The following is a 22,777-nucleotide window of genomic DNA, read 5'->3' on the forward strand; positions in this document are numbered from 1 at the left end:
TAAAAAAGTGATTAGCAGAGCTGGTGAACCTTGGATAGTGTCCTCTGTCAGGTAAACCACCCCCCTGCCCCCAAAGCTCTGCAGTTTTAAGTCACTTTGTGGTAATTTGTCACAAGAGCTATAAGACAAAGAGGCAAGGACTGAAACACTAATGTGGGAGCTAGGCGAGAGCAGTGTACATCGTGTACAAGCCCTCTGTCAGCCTCCGGGGTGAGAGCTGAGCTCTGAGAAGAGTGAGGCTCCAGCAGGTGGCAGGTAGCCAGACACACCCTCCACCCCCATATGTAGCAGGGGAAAGGGCCTGGGGTGGGCAGCCCCAGACAGCCAGACTCAGAGCAAAGGCACTGTGGGAGTTTATTTACAGACAAGTCACAGCAACCAGGGCCCACAGACTCTGGCCAGAAGACCCCCACGTATGCAGGTCCCAACACCCTCCACACCAGAGCCGTCCCACTACTTCCTACTAGGAGTCAAGCAGGGAGACACTGGGAGAGTGTCTAGTCCTGCAGCAACTCCGCAGGTCAGGGGAAGACATACACGGCCATCAGAAGTGCAAGGTCAGTCCTCCGTACACGCCATCTGAAGTGCAAGGACAGGGGACCCCCTTGGAGGCACCGCCTCCTGCATCCAGCCTGTACGCTCCAGGCCAGACCCACCAGACAGCAGTCCCAGCGGCTTGGGGAGTGAAGCGTCCACAGAACCCCTGCAGGTCTGTCCAGGAGCCTAGCATGGCGTCCCCAAACGGGGTTGCCCGTCACGCGGGGGGTTCCCCCAGTTTGCTGGCAGCCCTTGTAACCCGCTTGCTCTCCAAGAGGTTCCGGAGGCGGGCGCTGAGGCTGCTAATCTCCTCCACGTAGGCCTGGGGCACCCAGCCCTTCTCACCGTCTGCCAGGCGGACCCCCTCCAGCCAGCCTAGAGACACAGGGACCAGGAGCAGTATCAGTGGTAACGAGAAGACACCTAGAATCTGATGAGAGCGCCATCTGTCCCCCGAGGCTTCTCCCAGCTGCAGGAAGGACCCTGAATTTCTGACCTGCTTCTTCTGCTGACAGCCTCCCAGAAGGGTAGTGCCCACTACCCCCCACCCGTCACCTGCCATCTTTCCAGACAGGATGGTCCTCCTCTCATCTAACTTGGTGCCTGCTTGCTGACCAACGCTGGCGTAAGCCCTCAGCCGTCACGCCACCTCCTGCCCACTCAAGCTCCGTCGGGGGCCGGGGGGGGGGGGGGGGGGCTTCCCACAGTCCCTCTCACCATCACTGGTCCGGGTCCTCACTGCCAGGATGTCTGTCTTCTCCAAGGTCAGTTCGTCTGGTTGCAGGGCCTTGTATGTCCTGACACACTGAACCTGAGGGCAATCTGACAGCCCAGGGAGGGTGAGGGGTCCCCAGGGCGGGAGGCGCAGGGAGGAGTGGTGAGGAGGAAGCAGGAGGGAGTGAGGGGTGGAAGGAGGGCTGCTACAGCTTTTCCTCTGTCCATATATATATATATTTCCTTTTTGTTGCCCTTGTTGGTTTTAATTGTTGTAGTTATTATTGTTGTTGTTATTGATGTCATCATTGTTGGATAAGACAGAGGGAGGAGAGAAAGACAGACACCTGTAGACCTGCTTCACCGCCTGTGAAGTGACTCCCTTGCAGGTGGGGAGCCGGAGGCTCGAACCGGGATCCTTACACTCATCTTTGCACTTTGCACCACCTGTGCTTAACCCGCTGCGCTACTGCCCGACTCCCTCCTCTGTCCCTCTTTACCTATTCTCTCTCTCTCTGTCTCTCTGCCACCAGAGTTGTTGCTGGAGCTCGGGGCCTGCATGATGAATCCACGGATCCCTGAAGCCATTTTTCTTTCTATCTTTTATTTGATGGAACTGAGAAAAATTGAGAGGGGAGGGGGAGAGGGCAGGGGTAGATAGCATCATGGTTATGCAAAGAGACTCTCATGCCTGAGGCTCCAAAGTCCCAGGTTCAATCCCCTGCACCACCGTAAGCCAGAGCTGAGCAATGTTCTGGTTAACAAAAAAAAAAAAAAAAAAACAAGAACCTGGGAGATCAGAGCTTTAGATATGTATGAAAGTCTCCAAAACAAAGGGGGACAGAGAAACATCTGTATCCCTGTTTCACCACTCATGAAGCTCCCCAGCCCCCTGCAGGTGGGGACCAGGGGCTTAAACCTGGATCCCTGATCACCGCAACACATGTGCTGCACACGGTTAAGCGCACATGCTGCTGAGAGCAAGGACTGGCATGAGGATCTGGGTTCGAGGTACTGGCTCCCCACCTGCAGGGGGGATGCTTTACGAGTGGTGACACAGGTCTGCAGGTGTCTAGCTTTCTCTCTCTGTCTCTATCTCCCCCTCCTCTCAACTTCTCTCTGTCTTATGCAATAAAATGGAAGAAAAATGGGCAGTGGGAGCAGTGGATTTGTCGTGCCGGCACTGAGCCCCAGCATAGCCCTGGAGGCCAGTAAATAAATAAATAACATGTGCTCAACCGCATGTGCTGCCTTCATAGATCAATTTGAAAAATAAATCTTGTGATTCGAGAGGTGGTGTAGTGGGTAAAGCACTGGGCTCTCAAGCATGAGGTCCCAAGTTCAATCCCTAGCAGCACATGTACCAGAGTGAATGTCTGGTTCTTTCTCTCTTCCTATCTTTCTCAGAAATAAATAAAATCTTTTTAAAAGAATAAATCATTTTCTTAGAAGAATAAAAGTCAAAGTCTTCCCTTAAGTCTAACCCCCTTTCATCCCCTCTGGTTCCCTCTCTCTTCCGTACATAATCTCAGTCACACTGATCACCCTGCTGTTCCTCTGACACTCTAAGCTTCCTCTGGCCTCAGGGCCTTTGCACAGTCTGTGCCTCCTACCAAGAGTGCCTTCCCCCGAGTCCTTCCATGGCCTTGCCTCTTCGTCCTTCAGGAGCTTTCTCAGGCCATCCCTTTGGAGTGGGACTCTCATCCCTGAGCCCAAACAGGACCTACATTCATGTCAGAGAAATTGTCCCCTGGGGGTCGGGCGGTAGCACAGCGGGTTAAGCGCAGGTGGCGCAAAGCGCAAGGACCGGTGTAAGGATCCCGGTTTGAGCCCCCGGCTCCCCACCTGCAGGGCAGTCGCTTCACAGGCGATGAAGCAGGTCTGCAGGTGTCTGTCTGTCTCTCCCCCTCTCTGTCTTCCCCTCCTCTCTCCATTTCTCTGTCCTAGCCAACAACAACAACAACATCAATAACAACCACAGGTGGGGAGCCGGGGGCTCGAACCGGGATCCTTACACTGGACTGTGCGCTTTGCACCATGCGCACTTAACCTGCTGTGCTACCGTCCGACCCCCTTCTTTTCTTTTTTTTAACTGCCACCAGGGTTCACTAGGGCTTGGTGCCAGCACTACGAATCCACTGCTCCTGGTGGCATTTTTTTTCCTTTTCTTTCTTTCTTTCTAAATTTTTTTTTTAATTATTAGACAAGATAGACAGAAATTGAGAGAGGACAGGGAAATAGAGAGAAGGAGAGAAAGACAGACACTTGCAGACCTGCTTCACTGCTTGTGAATAGATTCCCTACGGGTGGGGAGTGGGGGCTCGAACCTGGGTGCATGTGCTTGTTAATATGTGCGTTTAACTGGGTGCACCCCTGCCTGGCCCCAGGCTTTGTCATTTCCAGTAGAAGGCGCTAGCTAGCTGTGCACGTGTTCTCCATAAACCCTGCCGTGCTCTATGGTTCTGTAGGTGCCCTGGCTGCCCGGGGGTTTAGTCTGTTCACTCATCCTGCTGGCAACGTGGCAGCGAGAGAGCAGTGAGGTGCCCATCCCAGAGGGTGTGGGCCCTGGGGCAGGGAGGGCAGCCTACCTACCTTCCCCCTCACTGATGAGTTCCTCATCTTCCTGAGGGCTGGAGGGGCACATGGCTGAGATCCATCGCTGCTTCTCACTTCTAGGGAAGGGAGCGGAGTTGCCACAAGGTGCAAAATGCAGAGTCCCAAACCAAGGTGCTAAAACCAGGGCTGGGAGAGCCGACTAGGACGTCCAGACCCGGGGCCCACCCATAATCACGTGCCCAAGCCCGCGCCTGACCCAGCGCTGAGCAGACCGGCACAGGCCCAGAACTCCCCAGCCCTCGCCCACTCACTCAGTCCGGGCCCGCAGCAGGAACTGGTGCTTTGCGTGCTGCCCGTGGAGGAGCTGCAGGAGAAACACGTGGCCGGGGATGCCCTGCAGCTTCAGGCTCAGGTCCTTCACCTGCAGTTCAGCCATCTTGGCGTGGACAAAAACGGCAAACTTCCCAAGCCTGCAGGACCCAGGACCGGGGAGGTGAGTGAGGCCCGCTACCGGCTCCCGGCTCCGGCTCCTGGCTCCTGGCCTTGTCCTCTGGACAGTGAGAAATCAGCAGGCGCTGTCTGCCCTCTCCACCCTCCCTAAGGAAATGTGGCCACACAGAACACTGCTTCCCTGGCAGCTGGTGAAGCCCCCAGAAGGAACGGGGCCCCGCAGTCTCACCAGCTCACTGATAAAGGTGCAGGGTACTAGAGACCCGTCCTCTGCCTCCAGGCAGCTACCTGGATAGACCTGGGGTCGGTTGGTGTGTCTCTAACTGGCAGAGAAGGCTCAACTTCCCTGCTTGTTGACAATGCCAATGGATGTGTGGTACCTGGCCCCGCCGCCCCCAGTCTGGCCCAGTAAACACTCGGGGAGAGGACGGGTAGCAGAGAGAGGGTATTCCTGAGGCTCCTTCACACAACCCATCAGACACAACTCGGATCTCGCACGCCAAGTCAAGTTGCCTCCACAGTCCTGCCAACTTGCCCCAAAGGACACGCACTTGTGGTTCTCACCTCTCCCCCAGCACACACATCAGTCAGCAGCCGTCTCACCCGCTCACCCCCGTCGTCCCCGTCGTCCCCGACACCCTCATGCCTGCAGCCCTGCCACTTCTCAAACATCCACTTGCACCCGGACAGCTGCAAGGTTGGTCTCCTCCTCCCCCCGGCCACCCTCCAAATGGGCCAAGAATAAAATGTCACTGCTCTGCTTAATTCCCTATGTTTCGACCACTCTAAGAAAGCATGAAGCCTCCCGACACTGACTTTTTTTTCCTAATGTTTTTTTTTTTTTTAAGATTTTATTTATTTATGAGAAAGATAGGAGGAGAGAGAAAAAAAAACCAGACATCACTCTGGCACATGTGCTGCCGGGGATCGAACTCTGGACCTCATGTTTGAGAGTCCAAAGCTTTACCACTGCGCCGCCTCCCGGACCACCCAACAGTGACTTTTAACATCTCCGCTTCCCTTTTCGGAACTTCCATCCGGCCTTATCACTGCCCCAACACGCTCTGCTCTTATGCCCCACTTCAACTTTACTCTGTCTCCCCAAACTCCCTCTCTGCTTGGAAAACTCCTGTGTATCCCTTCCTCTCTGAGGTTTTATTGACTCTCAACCAACACCAGGGGATGCTACAGGACCAGTCCACCCTTCTATGAAAACCATGAAAAATGCAGCCAGGCAGTGGCACACCTGGTTGAGCACACGTGTGACTATGCTCAGGGATCCAGGTCCAAGCCCCTGGTCCCCAATTGTGGGGAATAGCTTCACAGGTGATAAGGCAGTCCTGAAGTTGTCTCTCTCTCTCTCTCCTTCCTTCCTCTCAATGTCTGTCTCTATATGATAAATAAAGAAATAAAATCAACATGAGAAGGTAGTTATCAGGGTGTATTGTAGTGGTTCAAGAGCCCCTGTGAGCTGAGAGCAAGTTCCCTTCATTGCTACATGCTACACCTACCAGAGGGCCTGGTTGTATGCATCCTTCTATGAAAAGATGAATTCCACAGAGTCTGATTTCTACTCTCTGTCACATCCAGTCTAAATGCTTACTTCAGGAAGGAAGCCTTTTCCCTCATGCCAGTTTGCTAAAAACCACAGCTAATATGCGTCAGTGTTTATAGTGTGTCAGGCGCTGTGCTAAGCTCCTTCTCTATATTATTCTCACACTGCCTCTCCCTACATGATCCTCTCTATTTTACAGACAGAAGACAGGCTAATAGAGGGATTAAGAGTCTGGGATCTGGCATCAGGCAGATATGACTTCCTGGCTCCTGTGTTTTCTAGCTCCGTGATCTTGAGAATAAGAAGGGCGCCAGATTCCCAGGGCTGGTGCTTAGAGGATTAGCAGACATTAACCATGTAGAACTAAATAGGTGCTCAGTAAATGTTACCTGAGACTCAGGGTGGAGCTGGGGCTGCCAGCGTGCGTGCGTTCTTAATCTCTACACTAATTGGCTTAAGCACAAAGCAGCTTCAGCTTACAGACCAGCCCCTGACATTTGGGCTCAGAAGATGGACTTGGCTCATAGCTCTGCCTTGCCTGCAGGAGACCCAGGCTGCTGTCCACTGGCGAGGAAGGAGGAAGTCCCACTCCTGTCCCCCTCCACCCTCCCTGCCCTGACTCACTCCTTCCGCCTTGACAGCAGCAAGCAGTCGTTGAAGAGGTGCAGGTACACTGCTTTGCTGGACAACTTCAGCTTGGCGGGGGGCGCCGCCGGCAGTGGTGCCAACTCCACCAGCTCTCCGTGCCGAACCAGCCAGCGGGCCTGGGAGATGAGTGGGAAGATCTGGAGGACGGAGGCGAGGGGGAGGATGGGTCAGGCCTGGAGACAGCCAGACAGACAGTGGAGGCACGTGCACAGTGCTGAACTGGCCCGAAGCCCCCAGGGAAGAAGGGAAAAGAGCCCCTGGGCGTGCACCTTGCCCTCAAAGTGGATTTTCTTGCTGAGGTGAATGAGTTCCTCTGTCCTCTTCATGGACTGCACACTGGCGTTGCATTCTTGGACCAGCTAGGGAGGCAGCGGGTGGGTCACGAGGGACGGACGCCCGTGGCCTGACTCCCACAGCCCGCCCGGCCTGGGAACCAGAAACGTGGAAGCCTAGGTTCCTTGACTGGGGTCCAGGCTGGGGGCGCTCAGGCCCCGGACAGTGTCCTACAGAACTCACCTCCTTGAGTGCGTTGAAGGCCTTGGTGGCCACGTTCTCATCCTCAGAGCCCGGCGCTGTCCGCTTCAGGATATTCTAGAGGGTGGGACCAGTGCCACAAGGCCGGCTGTGACCCCACCTGGACCCTGCCCACCCACACGTGCCCACTAGGGACATGGAGGCGCCCTCAGCATGGCCCACACGATACCTCCACCAGCATCTTGAGGCGGGTGATCCTCTGGAATGGCAGGATAAGGAAGGAGCTGAGCGGCAGACGTTGGCACACGGGGGACTCCTCCAGGCGAGACAGGATGCCAGGGAACTTGGAGTTCTCCAGGCTAGAAAACAGGGGGGCGCCCGCAGTCACAGGTGTGTTCATGGAGGCCATGAATTCCTGATTTCACGTCCCCAACCATCCACCTGGTTCTTTTTTTTATTTGTTGGATAGAGACAGCCAGAAATCGAGAGGGGAGGGGGAGATAGAGAGGACAAGAGACAGAGAGACACCTGCAGCCCTGCTTCACCGCTGGTGAAAGTTTCCCCCTGCAGGTGGGGACTGGGGGCTCGAACCCAGGTCCTTGCACACTGTAACATGTGCGCTCAACCAGGCGCACCACCATCCACCCCTGCCACCCCCTCAGTTTGGTTCTTCAGGTGGCTTGGGGGGTGGGCATACACATGGAGGACTCTCCCCCTTGGGATGGGGTCTAGCCTCATCCTTAAGCCAGAGGTCACTGTCACCCAGTCCTCCGCACCTACTCTTGCCTGAGCACCCCTCTATCCGCCCTGCCCTTCAGAGCCCCTCCACCCTGCCCTACAGCAGGCGCTGGTAGGTGCGTTCCTGGTAGGCCTGGTTGGTGACGTAGGGCAGATAGACTCGGCGGAAAGCCGGGCAGTGGCGCAGCACAATGTCACACACACTGAAGCGCAGCACATCAGCCTCCAGCCTCTGCTCCAGGTCCTGCAGGAACCTGCGGGGAGGCGGGAGGGTGGCGTGGCGGCGGTAAGTGGCCAGCGGGCAGCGTCAGGCTGAGACCCCAGACCTGGTCCTCGCAACCCAGTCAGGTCTGAGCCTCCCTCACCTCTCGCTGGTGCTCTTGACCTCGGGCAGTTTGGAGAACAGCCACTGTTTGTCCTGCGCCCCCAAACACTCGCTCAATTCAGCGGACCCCAAGAAGTGGTCGACAGCCACCGACAGGCTGTGGATGTAGGAGGCCTCCGATGTGATCAGCTCAAACTTGGCCTAAGCGTGGTGGATAGAGGGTGAAAAGTCTGGACCACCAGGTCCCCAAGTAGTCCCTCTCCTACTGTCCCCTCCCTAGCCTCCCCCACCCCAGCACCTGCTTTAGACCCACCCCGATTTGGAGCTCTGGAGCTTAGCCCCGCCCCAGGGATGAGCCCCTTCTCCAGCCCCGCCCCCAGGGACGAGCCCCGCCCCCAGGGACGAGCCCCGCCCCCAGGGACGAGCCCCGCCCCCAGGGATGAGCCCCTTCTCCGGCCCCTCCCCCAGGGTTGAGCCCCTTCTCCAGCCCCGCCCCCAGGGACGAGCCCCGCCCCCAGGGATGAGCCCCTTCTCCAGCTCCGCCCCCAGGGACGAGCCTCTTCTCCGGCCCCGCCCCCAGGGAAGGGCCCTTCCTCTAGCCCCGCCCCCAGGGATGAGCCCCTTCTCCGGCCCCGCCCCCAGGGAAGGGCCCTTCCTCTAGCCCCGCCCCACCCCGCCCACCAAGAGAAGTATTTTCCGCTTCTACTGGCTCCGCCCCCTCTTGATTCAACTCCTGGGGTTCTGCTTGATTCAGCATCTTAGACCTCGCCCGTTCGACTCTGACTCTCTCTCTCCCGCTCTCTCTCACTTTTAAACCAGAGCAGTGCTTAGCTCTGGCTTATGGTGCTGCTGGAGACTGAACCTAGGGCTTTGAAGCCTCAGGCAGGAGAGTCTGTTTGCATAACCATGGTGCTAGCTTCCCCCCCACCCACCCCCCACCCCCCACCCCCCACCTCCGTCCTGCCATTCGACTCCTTTACCCTCCCTTGCAAGCAGCCTCACCTGGACAAGTCCAAACACCCACGTTCCTCACCCACAGTCCTGCCAACCCCGCCCTCTCGTAGCCCCTCCTTCTGCTGGGTGCCCCGCCCCAGTGCCGCTGAACTCTGGGAACAGGTACTGCCGGCCCCGCCCCCTTGCTAAGCCCCGCCCCACTGAGTCGTCGGCCCCGCCCCTTCCTGTCCCGGCTCCTAGCGCCCCGGCCCCGCCCCTCTGATAAGCCCCGCCCCTCCCTGTCTGCGGGCTCCTAGCGCTCCGGCCCCGCCCCCTCTAGAAGCCCCGCCCCACTGTGGCGTCGGCCACGCCCCTATAGCCCCGCCCCTCCCTGTCCGTGGGCTCCTAGCGCCCCTTCCCCGGCCCCGCCCCGCCCCTTCCGCCGGCCGGCCGGGCTCGCACCTCCTGCAGCTTGCAGTCCCGCAGGCTGAGCGTGGCCAGGACGCCGCTGCCGCGCACGTCGGGGATGTCCTGCCACAGCGAGAAGGTGGAGCCTCGCGCCGAGCGCTGCGCCCGGAAGGAGCTGCTCGGGGAGAGGTTGGTGCGCGGCGGCCCCGGCCCCTCCTCCGCGCCCTCCGCCTCGTCCCCGGGGCCCTGCTGCCGCCGCAGCTCGCGGGCGCTGGCCACGTCGCTGTACTCCTGGTAGAGGACGGCTGGCGGGAGAGGCGGGAGCCGTGGGTGCGCCGCCCGCGCCGACTGCCCCGCGTGCCCGTGGGCGCCGCTCCAGACACGGGGAGCGGGGTTCTCGCATCGCGCCGTCGGCCTCCTGCCGCCCCCACCGCACCCACATACACAGTTCCGCCGCCACCCGCGTCTCCGCACCTCCACGCCGCACACCCCAGTTGCTCGGTGACCCCGACTCCCCTCCCCAGCACCCAGCTCTTCCGTCACCCCGGTCTCCCCAACCCCCAGTTCCTGCGTCACCGCACTCCCCATCCCCAGCACCCCAGTTCCTCCATCACCCCAGGCCTACCCAACCCCCAGTTCCTCCATCACACCAGGTCTACCCAACCCCCAGTTCCTCCATCACCCCGACTCCCCATCCCCAGCACCCCAGTTTTCCCATCACCCCGTCTCTCCACCCCCAGAACCCCAGTTCCGCCATCACCCCAGGCCTACCCAACCCCCAGTTCCTCCATCACCCCGTCTCCCCACCCCCAGCACCCCAGCTCTTCCATCACCCCAAGTCTTCCCAACCCCCAGTTCCTCCATCACCCCGACTCCCCACCCCCAGCACCCCAGTTCCTCCATCACCCCAGGTCTACCCAACCCCCAGTTCCTCCATCACCCCGTCTCCCCACCCCCAGCACCCCAGCTCTTCCATCACCCCAGGTCTACCCAACCCCCCAGTTCCTCCATCACCCCGTCTCCCCACCCCCAGCACCCCAGCTCTTCCATCACCCCAGGTCTACCCAACCCCCCAGTTCCTCCATCACCCCGACTCCCCACCCCCAGCACCCCAGTTCCTCCATCACCCCGTCTCCCCACCCCCAGCACCCCAGCTCTTCCATCACCCCAGGTCTACCCAACCCCCCAGTTCCTCCATCACCCCGACTCCCCATCCCCAGACCCCAGTTCCTCCATCCCCCTGTCTCCCCACCCCCAGCACCCCAGCTCTTCCATCACCCCAAGTCTACCCAACCCCCCAGTTCCTACATCACCCCGACTCCCCATCCCCAGCACCCCAGTTCCTCCATCACCCCAAGTCTCTCTACCCCCAGCACCCCAGCTCTTCCATCACCCCAGGTCTACCCAACCCCCCAGTTCCTCCATCACCCCATCTCCCCACCCCCAGCACCCCAGCTCTTACATCACCCCAAGTCTTCCCAACCCCCCAGTTCCTCCATCACCCCGTCTCCCCACCCCCAGCACCCCAGCTCTTACATCACCCCAAGTCTTCCCAACCCCCCAGTTCCTCCATCACCCCGTCTCCCCACCCCCCCCCGTTCCTCCATCCCCACAAGTCTCCCCACCCCCACCCCCCAGTTCCTCTGCGACCCCAAGTCCCCCACCCCCACAGCCTCCCACACACACCCCAGGTCCTCGGGTCCACGTACAGTTGAGGAGGAACCGAGACTGGCGCCGCTCGCTGGCACTCGTAGAACCCAGAGCCGCCTCTTCCTGCGCGTCCGGCCTATGGAAGGCAGCGTGTCAGGGCTCCGCTTCGCTGGCACCCTGCCTCGGACCCGTGCCCAGAGCAGGAGATAGCAGTACCTGATGTCGGGCCAGGCACCATGGCCCCTGCCCGGGTCAGCAGGAGCCGGCATCCGCGCGTCATCAGCCTTCACCTCTGCGCCTCCACATGCCTTCCCTGCACAGGGTGACAACGGAGAGTGGGCGCGCCGGGCTGCACGAGGCTCACAGCAGCATTTTCGGGCGAGGGGAGGAGCCGGTACCTTCCCGGGTCGCTCCTGCCCCGGACCCAGGGGCCAGGGCCCTGGCTGCTGAGTTGCGCCCCAGGCGCAGGGAGGAGTGCAGGCGCGTCATCAGTTCCGAGGCTGAGAAGCGCCTCCGCTCGGGGCCCTCCGGTCCGGGTCCGAGTCCGACTCGGGTGGGCCCGGACAGCTCCGGTGACCCAGGCTCGGTGCTCAGAGCCCGCTCTGCTGCCCGGCCAGGCTCCAGGAAGACTGCGTGGGCCTCCGGGCTCTGGTAAACCCGCATCTTGCGCCCTGCAGGGTGTGGGGGTGAGGGCACAGGCTGGCTTTCGTGCAGGCCTCACCCGCCTCCCACCTTCCGCCTGCCGTGGCCCTGTGGCTCTGAGTATCTGGGGGCCGTGCCCGAGGGAAAGGCTCACTTTGGGGTGGGAGCTGGTTCCCATGGCAACAGATGGGCAGGGATGAAGGGACATGGTGCCCAGAGCAGTGCACTGGTCAAGGGGCCGGGAGCCAGAGACAAGTCACTTGTCTTCGTGGAGTTTCGGTCCCCTGATTACTAAAAGTTACCACCTGTCCCACCTACCTGGGGGGACGCTGGGACTTGAGGGTCACCCACCCTCCACCGTTGCCACCCTTCTCCCCAGAGTGACTCACAGGCCGACTTCTTCTCCGAGCCATGGCTGGCCCGGCGCTGCGGCTGTGGGTGCTGGGCACTCCAGGCTCCCTCCAGAGCTGAGGGTGGAGCGCTAGGACAGTGCGGCCAGCTTCCAGCCCTACTGAGCCGCATCCCCCCACCGGAGGGGGTCTCGGTGGCTGGGCCTGCTGGGGCCGGTGGCCATAGGAGTCCTTGAAGGGGAGCAGGGGTCCCCAGGGACCAGCGGCTGCTGGAAGCCCGGAGCTCCTCTGGGGTAACAGGGAAGAGATCCAGACACACGGGGCTGGGGGGCTGCAGGGCAGGCAGTTCCACGAAGGACAGACTCTCCTGCTGACACACAGCTACTGGGCGATGGGCAGTGCCAGGTGACCCACAGTCCATTCCTCCTTTGCTGTGCCACCCACCGGGGCCTGCAGGGGAGAAGGGATCAGAGCCAGACAGGACACAGGGCTGTCCAGGAAGCTACCATGTCCTGGAGGCCTGGACAAACCCTCACGTACACATGTATACACACATCTGTACAAGCACACACAAGTACCTAATTAATACTAACAGCTAACACTGATTGACAGGCCAAGTGCTGTGTACATATTATGTCACTTAATCCGCACAACGACTCACTGAGTCGGTGCTATTACCATCTTTACTTTTCAGAATTGAAAAGTGAGGCACAGAGAGGTGGTTAAGCAACCCAACTTGGGCATCTGCATTTTGAATCCCCTGGTATACTTTCTGACACTTGCCGGATGTCTGGGAAGTTCCCCAGACACGTCCCGCAAATTCAGTGCCTTCAAGGCTCGTCTGCACACACCCGAAGATGCACATGCCTTCAGACACTCAGATACTGCAGGAACTCAGAGACTCCCTTACGGACGCACGCATTTTTACACAGCCACGTATAGTCACAGGCGCCATCTCAAACATCCGTGCAGAGCCGTCAGATGTTTCCATGTCTGATCAGACGTTCTCATTCTCCTGCCCCGTTCCTGCTCACACTCCAGGATACAGACACAAACACAGAGGCCCACAAGCCCTTGCCGTGGTGTTACCCATCCTCCCTTCCCATGCCCAGAGTCATGGCCTTCCGCTCCAAGCAGTGCCCACACCCATGCCAAGCTGGCTCGGGAGGGCCACAGGCTGGCAGATGGGCAGCCACTCAGACCACACTGAGCCCTTCCGAAAAGGCAGGCTAGTGCCTGGTGCCCCCGGCCCCATCTGGGGCTGAGAGGGCTTCTTCCCAATCCCCGGATCGGACCAAGTTTCAGAGGTCCTCCGGGCAGGAAGGCACCCCCAGGCAGGAAGCTGGAGCCTCGGGACAGGCCTCGTGGTGTGGAGGTCTGAGCCCCCATAGCCAGCCCTCCGCTACCTGCCTTCCTACAGCCCCTCACCTCTCAGGCGGCCGGGGCCCCGCTGATGTTCTGCTGCTCCGGCAGGGGAAGCCCTCTCTCTGCCCAGCTGGCTGGGGGAGATCCCACTAGACAAAGAGTTTGATTCATCAAACCCTGTGGTGAGGCAAGCGGCTAGAGGGAGGGAGCAGTCAGCGGACTGGGCGGGGGCCTACTCTAGCCTGGCCTCACTGTGGGCAGGCGGGGCAGCCAGGACCCCCTCATTCCTGAGCCCCCTCAGGCCAAAAGGACAGTGCCCAGCTTAGGCAGGCCAGGAGCCCTAAGAGACAAGAGACTGAGAGAGACCTAGAGAACTGAAGCCCCTTTAGACAGCCACTCAGAAACCAAGGACCCAAAAACACTCAAACCCAGAAAACCACAGACACCGAGACATCTAGAGACCTAGAAATGGAGACAGAGGGACAAAGACACTGACAATTTCAGGCAAACCAGATACTCGGAGACAGATGTGAAGCTCAGAAAAACCCAGGAGACAGATGGATATTTTGTGCCCTGCGGCATTGCCAGCCCAGTGGGAGAAGGCAAAAAACAAAAACAGTTATAATACCAGGTCGGCAAAAGCCAGAGGCAACCAACATCAGAGAAAGGTACTCGGCTCAACTCAACCTGGGAATTTCAGAAAGGCTTCCTGGAGGAAGTAACAGCTCACTGCTCCTGGCTAAAACACCCAGGGACCAGGGCACTGAGGAAGAAAGCCTTGGCCTGAGAGAACAGTGATAGTTGCAGTGACTCTGGGACAGAGGGAAGGAGGAGAGGACTCAGTAGGAGACAGTCGCTGCAGTTCCTCCATGGCTCCCCCCACCTGGAGTAGAGAGGAGGGTGGTCCGCTGCTCCTAGGGGGTAATTTCTCCTGTCATCCCCACAGAGAACACTTTAATCTACCCCCCATGTCTGACCCCACCCAGCCTCTCAGTTTCCTCATCTGGGAAGTAGGCACTCATGCCCACTCCATGATCCTAACGCATGCAGAGCACAGAGTGGGAGCTTTGCAGCTGACAGCCAGTCTCTTAAGCATGGCTGTCAGTCTCTCTGGAGTTAGGGCTAAGCAGCGACAGGGTAGCTGAGCAGCGAGAGTGAGACACTCCTCGTTTTGTAGGAAGATGTGGCAGAAGACACGGGACCACTGCCCACTAGACAGGTTTCTTTCTGGCAGTCAGATGTCTCCAACACATATGTCCCACTTGTGCATTCTGGGTGGTGGTGCAGTGGGTAAAGCACTGGACTTCCAATTCCAAGCATGAGGTCACAGGTTTGATCCCTGGCATTGCATTGCATGTACCAAAGTGATGCTCTGGATCTCTCTCTCTCTCTTGATCTCTCCTCACACCCATAAATAAATCTAGAACAACAACAACAAAAAGAAGTTCCACTTGCTTCTGTGGGCACACACGTGCAAACACAGCCTGCTTTCTTACATTCGGGGGATTCCACTGGGGTTCTAAAAGCCCTGGGCAAGCAAGGAGCTCCTAGCCCTTTTAGCTTTGGGGACAGATGAGCAAAACATGGAGCCCTTGAGGCCAGAGCATAGAGAAGGCTGTGCGGACTGCAGGGGGCTGGGGAGACAAGGCTAAAGCCAGGGTCCTGGTGGAGAGCCAGCCTTGTGGCCTTCCAGAGATGCGGCCCACTCTGCCTCAACACTGGCAATCAAGGGAGAGCAGAGCTGTATTCATACCCTGTGTGAATACACATCTCTCTGCTAGGAAAACAAAAACACATGGGAAAAACTCAAGAAATCTGGAAGAGAACATACCCAAGAAGCGCTGACACTGCCTGCCCAGGACACACTCAGGATAGTCCAGTGTCACTTTGGAAACCACAGGAGAAACCCTGCCTAAGTCCAAGGTCCAACGTTGACACTGGCCACTGTGGCCTTAGGCAAGGCACAGCCTGTCCCTCGGCCTCAGTATCCCCATCTGTAAAGTAGCTGCTAAGGGGGCGGGGGAGATAGCATAAAGGTTATGTGAACAGACTGTCACCTGAGTCTCCATGGCCCCAGGTTCAATCCCCATCCACCATATGTCAGAGCAGAGCAGAGCTCTGGAACAAAAAGTAAAAATGAAGTAGCCACTAAGAACTCTTCTGATAGTCCATTCTTGGAAGCCTGTGTCATCAGCATGTGTCTGCAAGCTGAGGATAGACAGAGTCCAAGGAAGGTCTCATCCCATGAGGACCCGTAAGTGCAGAAACAAGGGCGCATTGGGCAAGGCTAGCAGAGAAGGTCCCTGGACACTGCCAAGGTCCAGGAAAAGTGCCTCTGGCCTCTTGTGCCCGGATGTGGCCCAGACATGTAAGGGCCCCACCAGGGTCCCTTTGCCCTGTAGGGGACAAAGTCAAGTGGGAGGTCATGGCAGGAAAGAGGATCCAGGCCAGGCAGGAGCCACAGAAGGCTGTGAGTGGGTTGGGCCAGGATCAGAGGCCAGAAAGGCCACACAAAGGATTCACTTGGGCAGACGGGCGGGAAGGAGGATGGGGCTGCTGGCAGCCCGGTGGGGCCCTACCTCAGCCAGGGAGCTCCGTCCAGCCTCCAGCACGGTCCAGGGCTCCAGGCCACCCTGGCAGCTCTGAGGTTGCAGCCAAGTCCTCAGGGGGCAATGTCAGCATGGCCCCTGAGCCCCGCGATGCAGACTGCTGCTGGGTATTGTGCGGGGCTGGGGCTGGGAGGGGGGAGGTGAAGGCGGAGGGAGCTTCAGCAGGCAGGCAGGTGGCTGTCTCAACGTGCCTACTCCCCGCCCCCCTTCCCCAGAACCGGTCTGGCCAGTCTGGGGTACAAGAGGGGGGCTGGAACAATGGAAGCCCTATGCCCAGAAGAGGCTGCGGGGACCCCAGACTGAAGGCCTAAAGATGGGGGAGCACCGTTTTCCCTCCCAGAAGGCAGGTCACCCCACTTTTGGAGCTTCCCAATGTGAGGTATTCCCAGGAGAACCCCTGAGACTGGACACTTCACATTCTAGATTTACAGAGAAGCTCCCAAGCCTTGGCCTCCTCAGAGACCCTCGAGCCCTGAGGTGTGCAGACCACTGTGGGCTGTAACTACAGCATCTTTGCTGTGGCAGAGCATCTCCATAGAGAGAGGACAGAGGTGAGGGAAGTCCACACTGTGGCCAGCCCTCCCAGCAGCACTCCTCCTTGTGGGTGACACATTCTGCCCCGATGCTTGGGAAGGCCCACCCCACTATCTCCAACAGCCTCCTCTACCTTGAAGCCTTCCCAGACTCCAATCTATACCAGACGGGCCCCTGCAGAACCGATTCAAATAACCCAAGTAGGGCAAGGGAGCTAGCACAATGGTTATGCAAAGGCCCCAGGCTTAATTCCCCGGCACTACCAAATGCCAGAGCTGAGCAGCATGCTGGTGAAAATAAAATAAAATAAAATAGGGATTCGGGGGGTAGCGCAGCGGGTTAACCGCGCGTTGTGCAAAGCGCAAGGACTGGCGTTAAGGATCCCGATTCGCACCCCCGGCTCCCCACCTGCAGGGGAGTCGCTTCACAGGCAGTGAAGCAGGTCTGCAGGTGTCTGTCTTCCTCTCCCCCTCTCTGTCTTCCCCTCCTCTCTCCATTTCTCTCTGTCCTATCCAACAACGACGACATCAGTAATCACAACAATAAAAAACAACAAGGGCAACAAAAGGAAAAAATAAATATAAAAATATATTATAAAAAAAATACTCCCCACCTGCAGGGGAGTCACTTCACAGGTGGTGAAGCAGGTCTGCAGGTGTCTGTCTTTCTCTCCCCCTCTCTGTCTTCCCCTCCTCTCTCCATTTCTCTCTGTCCTATCCAACAACGACGACATCAACAACAACAATAACTACAGCAATGAAACAACAAGGGCAACAAAAGGGAATAAATAAATAAATAAATATTAAGATATAATTTTAAAAATAATAAAATGATCCAAGGAGGACCAGTCTCTGGTATAAAGCACCTGCTCTGTGTCTAGCATGTGAAGGGGACAGCTACTTCCCTTTTAATCCCCACCACCTGTCATTCACTTACGCATTCTGTCACTTCCAGGCCCTCAGAATGCATCCGTCTGGAGCTGCCAATACTCAGGCCGCTAATAACTCTTGCCGCACACTTACTATGCGCCAGGCACTGGGCCGAGTTCTTCACGACTCACTCATTTAACTTCCACCTCTACCCTACTGGCAGAGACAGCCGCTACTCCCACTTATTAGATGAAGATGTGAGGCTTGGGTATCTTGTCACGGGGATTAGCCCCTTGAAATCTCTCATTAGCTCTATGAATTCCCTATTTTCTAAATGATGAACTTGAGGTTCCAGGGATTAAATAACTTGCCCAAGGTCACACCACTAATTAGAGTCAGAAATAATATTCAAACTCAGGTCTCTCTGGCTCCACCAACAACCTGTGTGCTTAACCACTGCCCAAGTAAGTACTGTCTCTCTGGCTTTTAGGAGAAGCTGGTGAAAAGTATGTGAAAGTGTATTGCGGGGTCAGCGCTGGTGCACCTGGTTAACTGCACACACTACAATGCACAAGGACCCAGGTTCAAGCCCCCGGTCCCCACCTGCAGGGGGAAAGCTTCACGAGTGGTGAAGCAGTGCTGCAGGTGTCTCTCTGTCTCTCTCTGTCTCTATCACCCCCTTCCCTCTCAATTTCTGACTGTCTCTATCAAGTAAATAAATTTAAAAAGAGAATAAAAAAATTTTTAGCATTTATTTATTTCCTTTTTGTTGCCCTTTTTATCATTGTTGTGGTTATTATTATTATCATTGTTATTGATGTTGTTATTGGATAGGACACAGAGAAATGGAGAAAGGAGGGGAAGACAGACACCTGCAGACCTGCTTCACCGCTTGTGAAGCGACTCCTTTGCAGGTGGGGAGCCGGGGGCTTGAACCAGGATCCTTATGCGGGTCCTTGAGTTTAGCACCAAGTGCCCTTAACCTGCTGTGCTATAGCCCGACCCCCAAAAATTATTTTTAAAAAAGTCTATTGGGCACTGTCTCAGCTGACCTAGCTAGACCCTTTCATCATTACTGTTACTGTTAGCACTACTCGCATTCTGCAGGGTGTACGCTCCCCAACTAGCTTCCTGCTGGGACTCTGTCTCCACGACGCCACTGTTCTATGGCTTTTTTTTCCCCCTTTATGTTTTGATAGAAGGTGAGAGACAGAAAGAGGAGAGACACCTGCAGCGCTGCCCTGCTGCTCGTGAAGTTTCTGCTCTACAGGTAGGAACTAGGGGCTTGAACCTGGGTCCTCGCACATGTGACCTGTGTGCTCTAGTGGGTGCACACCACCACCCAGCCCCTCTGTACAGATGTGGATGAGCTTATGTAGCAGAGGGTCCAGATGCCAATGAACTTTCCCCTACCTCAACGCAACCTCAACATGTTGAGGTGAGTGCCACCTCAACATGCTTCACCTCAGACTGTGTCCAGAGACTTCAGGTGTGGAATGACAACCCTTCAGCCTCATTACTCAGGTGAGACCTTTCCTTTCATAGGATTCTCTAATTCCATTCCAGGCGGTTCACTTCCTAACAAAGTCCCAAAACCTTGGCGTATTGCACCAAAGTAAAAGACTCTGGGGTGGGGGAGTCAGGCTGTAGCACAGCGGGTTAAGCGCAGGTGGCGCAAAGCACAAGGACCGGCATAAGGATCCTGGTTCGAACCCCAGCTCCCCACCTGCAGGGGAGTCGCTTCACAGGCGGTGAAGCAGGTCTGCAGGTGTCTATCTCTCCTCCTCTCTGTCTTCCCCTCCTCTCTCCATTTCTCTCTGTCCTATCCAACAACGACAACAATAATAATAACTACAACAATAAAACAAGAAGGGCAACAAAAGGGAATAAATAAATAAAAAAGACTCTGGGGTGGGTGAGTGGGGAGAATACAGGTCCATGAAGGATGATAAATAACATAGTGGGGGTTGTATTGTTAAATGGGAAACTGGGGAATGTTATGCATGTACAAACTATTGTATTTACTGTTGAATGTAAAACATTAATTCCCCAATAAAGAATTAAAAAAAAAAAAAAAGTCCCAAAACCTAGATATAGACCAGGTCCCGTGAGAGAGAGCATATGTTCACACGTATCCATAAATTAGGGCAAAATATATGCCTGAAAGCAGAAGTACATGAGAATCTGCAGTGAGTACCCCCCAACACTTCATCTGCACTATTCCAGCCTTTAGGTCCATAATTGTTCAACAATTTGTTTGGCTTTGTATGTTAACTCTCTTTTCAGCCACCAGGTTCCAGATGCTACCATGATGCCGACCAGCTTCCCTGGACTGAAGACCCCACCAATGTGTCCTGGAGCTCAGCTTCCCCAGAGACCCACCCTACTAGGGAGAGAGAGAGACAGACTGGGAGTATGGACGGACCAGTCAACGCCCATGTTCAGCGGGGAAGCAATTACAGAAGCCAGACCTTCTACCTTCTGCAATTCACAACTACCCGGGGTCCATACTCCCAGAAGGATAGAGAATGGGAAAGCTCTCAGGGGAGGGGATGGGATATGGAGATCAGGTGGTGGGAATTGTGTGGAGTTGTACTCCTCCCACGGTTTTGTCAATGTCTCCTTTCTTAAATAAAAAAATAAAAAGAACTTTCCCCTACCGACTGATGACCATTCAGTTCCGAGTAATTAATCCCTGGCCCCAATGCCATCATCCCATAATGAAACGCTGCCCAGAGTGGGCGGGAACCGGGTGTTCATGGAAAGGGGACACGCTGGGACACAGTGCGAAGTTTATTGTCATAACTGCGCGCATGGCAGATGGGAAATCCGGAGAGGGACTAAGGGGTCGCCAGGGAATTGTAAGCCTCTCCACTTCTGGCCACCTTGGGCCGCTGACCATGGTACTGCCCAGAGCCCTCGCCGGAAGTGGAGGGCCCCAGTGGAAGGAGCATTCTGCGAGATCTAGGGTTCTGGATGGACAGTTGACTCTGCATTCCGGACTCGGGGGACAGATCCCCTGCAACAGCGGACAGAAAGCAAGCCTTGGCCAGGCTGAGCAGGCTGGCTAGCCGGCCCTGCAGAGCACAAGGGTCTTAGTTGGAAGCCAGAGAGAAGAGGCGCGGTTTGGGGGGTGGGGTGGGCGGAGGGCAGGGCCGAATGGAGGAGGTGACCTGGGGGATCCACCCTCTGGGCAAGGCCAAGTGAGGGCGGGGCCGGGGGCGGGGCCAAGCCTGGGGCGTGGTGTGGTGGGCGGGGCTAAGCCTGGGCGGGGCTAGATGGGGCGGGGGCGGGGCCGGGGTCCAGGGCTGCGGAGACCGAGCGCTGAGCCTCGCGGTTGTCCGCCAGCGCCTGCTCTTTATCTCGGTGGCCAGGGCGGCTGGCACATCGGGCACGAGCCAGGCGATGAGGCGCAGGGAGAAGAACACCGCGTGCTGGGGAGGAGGAGGACCAACGAGAATATGGGGGGGGGATAGAGATGGAGAAAGACACCTGCTGGGAGTCGGGCGGTAGCGCAGTGGGTTAAGCGCACGTGGCACGAAGCCCAAGGACCGGCTTAAGGATCCCGGTTCGAGCCCCCGGCTCCCCACCTGCAGGGGAGTTGCTTCCCAGGCGGTGAAGCAGGTCTGCAGGTGTCTGTCTTTCTCTCCCCCTCTCTGTCTTCCCCTCCTCTCTCCATTTCTCTCTGTCCTATCCAACAACGAACGACATCAACAATAACAATAATAACCACAACAAGGGCAACAAAAGGGGGGGAAATGGCCTCCAGGAGCAGTGGATTCATGGTTCAGGCACCGAGCCCACTAATAACCCTGGACACAAAAAAAGAAAGAAAAGAAAGACACCTGCTGCCCTGCTTCATCACTCGCAAAGCACGTGGGGACTGGGGGTGGGTGGGACTCAGATCGTGTCCTTGTGTATTTTAACACATGCGCTCAGCCAGCTGCGCCACCACCCGGCCCCCATTCATTCCCTCAACAACCCTAGGAGGTGAATACAAACGACCACGCTCGCTCGTCCTGTAGGTGCCCAAACTAAAGCCTAAAGAAGTTGTCGTAGGGGCCAGATGGTGGCACACCTGGTTCAGTGCACATGTTGCAATGCTCAAGGACCCGGGTTCGAGTTCCTGGTCCCCAACTGCAGGGGGAAAGCTTTGCGAGTCGTGAAGCAGGGCTGCAGGTGTCTATCAACCCCCCTCTGTCCCCTCCTTTCTCTCGATATCTGTATCCAGTAAATAAATAGATATAATAAAAATAAAATTAAAAGAAAAAATGTTTAAAAGGTTTAAAAAAAGAAGAAGAAATTGTCCTGTCATGTTAACCCCTTAAGCTCAGGGACCCAGTTAGAGGTAAGGGCTTGGCCAAGAAGATCTTCAGCGAAGCTGGGGTGGGGGGGAGGTGCTTCCTCTCTTTGCAGGGTTGTTAATAGAGCCTAATAATACTTAGTAGTCACTATGTCCCTGAGCACGTAGGAAGTGCTTGGCACTGAATCTCATTAACGACCGGAGAAGTTGATGCTGTACTCTGGTGGGGCCTACCTCGAGGGCGATGATGAAGCCCAGACGCACTGCCAGCAGCTTCCAGTAGAAGAGAGGGAGGCTTCCCTGCGCGTCTCGAAAAGCCTTGTATCTGTGTTTCAGGGGAAGAGCAAGGGTCCTGCCAGGCTCGGGACTCCACGCCTCGCAGAGACCTTTCCCTGCCTTCCTCACGCTCCAGCAAGTACCCCCAGCCAGACCTGCCCATCAGGCAGTCCAACAAGTTAGGCCCCGTCCCTCCCTGCTCACCGCAGGGATGTCCCTGCCAGACCCAGCCGCTCCCGGGGCTCCGCGCCCCGCCCCTCCGCAAGGCCCCGCCCCTCCTCAAGACCCCGCCCATATAGCAACACCCATACATCAGGCCACGCCCACCATGACCGCAAGCCACGCCCCCTCGCGTCTCCCTGCCCCGGGCCCCGCCCGGTGAGGCTCCACCTGCAGGGTGTGTGGTCGCCCTGGGCCAGGTAGGCGGGAGGCGCTGGCGCCAGCGTGAAGGTGACATAGCCCGCAGCTGGCTGTGCTGTTCGTACTGGCACAGGAAGTCCGAGGTGAAGGCGATGAGGAATGCCTACAGGGGTGGATCGGGAGATAGCAGAATGGTTCTACAAAAAGTTTCTTTTCTTTTTTATATTTATTTATTTATTCCCTTTTGTTGACCTTGTTGTTTTATTGTTGTGGTTATTATTGTTGTTATTATTGCTGTCATTGTTGTTGGATAGGACAGAGAGAAATGGAGAGAGGAGGGGAAGACAGAGAGGGGGAGAGAAAGACAGACACCTGCAGACCTGCTTCACCGCCTGTGAAGCGACTCCCCTGCAGGTGGGGAGCCGGGGCTGGAACTGGGATCCTTACGCCAGTCCTTGCGCTTTGTGCCAGGTGCACTTAA

The 22,777-nt window shown here is 56.9% G+C and overlaps 1 protein-coding gene and 1 long non-coding RNA gene across 6 annotated transcripts; one reads left to right on the top strand and one right to left on the bottom strand.

Annotated features, from left to right (window-relative positions):
- Positions 1-580: 580 nt before the first annotated feature.
- Positions 581-22,445, bottom strand: ARHGEF19 (Rho guanine nucleotide exchange factor 19). 5 transcript variants are annotated; one of them, XM_060200865.1, is made up of 18 exons: positions 22,327-22,445; positions 21,895-21,985; positions 12,020-12,430; positions 11,785-11,856; positions 11,387-11,659; positions 11,205-11,301; positions 11,048-11,124; positions 9,393-9,643; positions 8,038-8,198; positions 7,774-7,926; positions 7,164-7,293; positions 6,977-7,051; positions 6,730-6,819; positions 6,437-6,597; positions 4,119-4,277; positions 3,844-3,923; positions 1,255-1,359; positions 581-912 (listed from the first exon to the last, which is right to left on the bottom strand). In XM_060200865.1, exons 3-18 carry the CDS (start codon positions 12,399-12,401, stop codon positions 755-757), a joined length of 2,424 nt encoding a protein of 807 aa, XP_060056848.1. In that variant the 5' UTR covers positions 12,402-12,430; positions 21,895-21,985; positions 22,327-22,445; the 3' UTR covers positions 581-754. The 5 variants fall into 5 exon arrangements, with proteins under 5 accessions (XP_060056848.1, XP_060056847.1, XP_060056844.1 ...); XM_060200864.1 differs by lacking the exon at positions 22,327-22,445 and adding an exon at positions 22,141-22,201; XM_060200861.1 differs by lacking the exon at positions 22,327-22,445 and having other exon boundaries at positions 21,895-22,134.
- LOC132541172 (uncharacterized) lies at positions 16,203-18,790 on the top strand. Its single transcript, XR_009552344.1, has 3 exons — positions 16,203-16,328; positions 18,557-18,627; positions 18,717-18,790. It is a non-coding gene; the product is annotated as an uncharacterized LOC132541172 (long non-coding RNA).
- Positions 22,446-22,777: the final 332 nt, after the last annotated feature.

This window comes from Erinaceus europaeus, chromosome 11 (genome assembly GCF_950295315.1).
Source record: "Erinaceus europaeus chromosome 11, mEriEur2.1, whole genome shotgun sequence".
In the NCBI taxonomy this organism is placed as follows: domain Eukaryota; kingdom Metazoa; phylum Chordata; class Mammalia; order Eulipotyphla; family Erinaceidae; genus Erinaceus; species Erinaceus europaeus.

What these genes read in the sequence shown, in the direction of transcription:
- ARHGEF19 (XM_060200861.1), bottom strand. Translation starts at nt 22,099, where the DNA reads ATGGGCAGGTCTGGCTGGGGGTACTTGCTGGAGCGTGAGGAAGGCAGG. An exon ending in CGCACCTACCAGCGCCTGCT is followed by an intron (nt 7,294 to 7,773) that starts GTAGGGCAGGGT and finishes CCTGTTTTCTAG; the next exon opens with CCTGGAGAACTCCAAGTTCC. An exon ending in CTGCTGCGGGCCCGGACTGA is followed by an intron (nt 3,924 to 4,118) that starts GTGAGTGGGCGA and finishes TCCCTTCCCTAG; the next exon opens with AAGTGAGAAGCAGCGATGGA.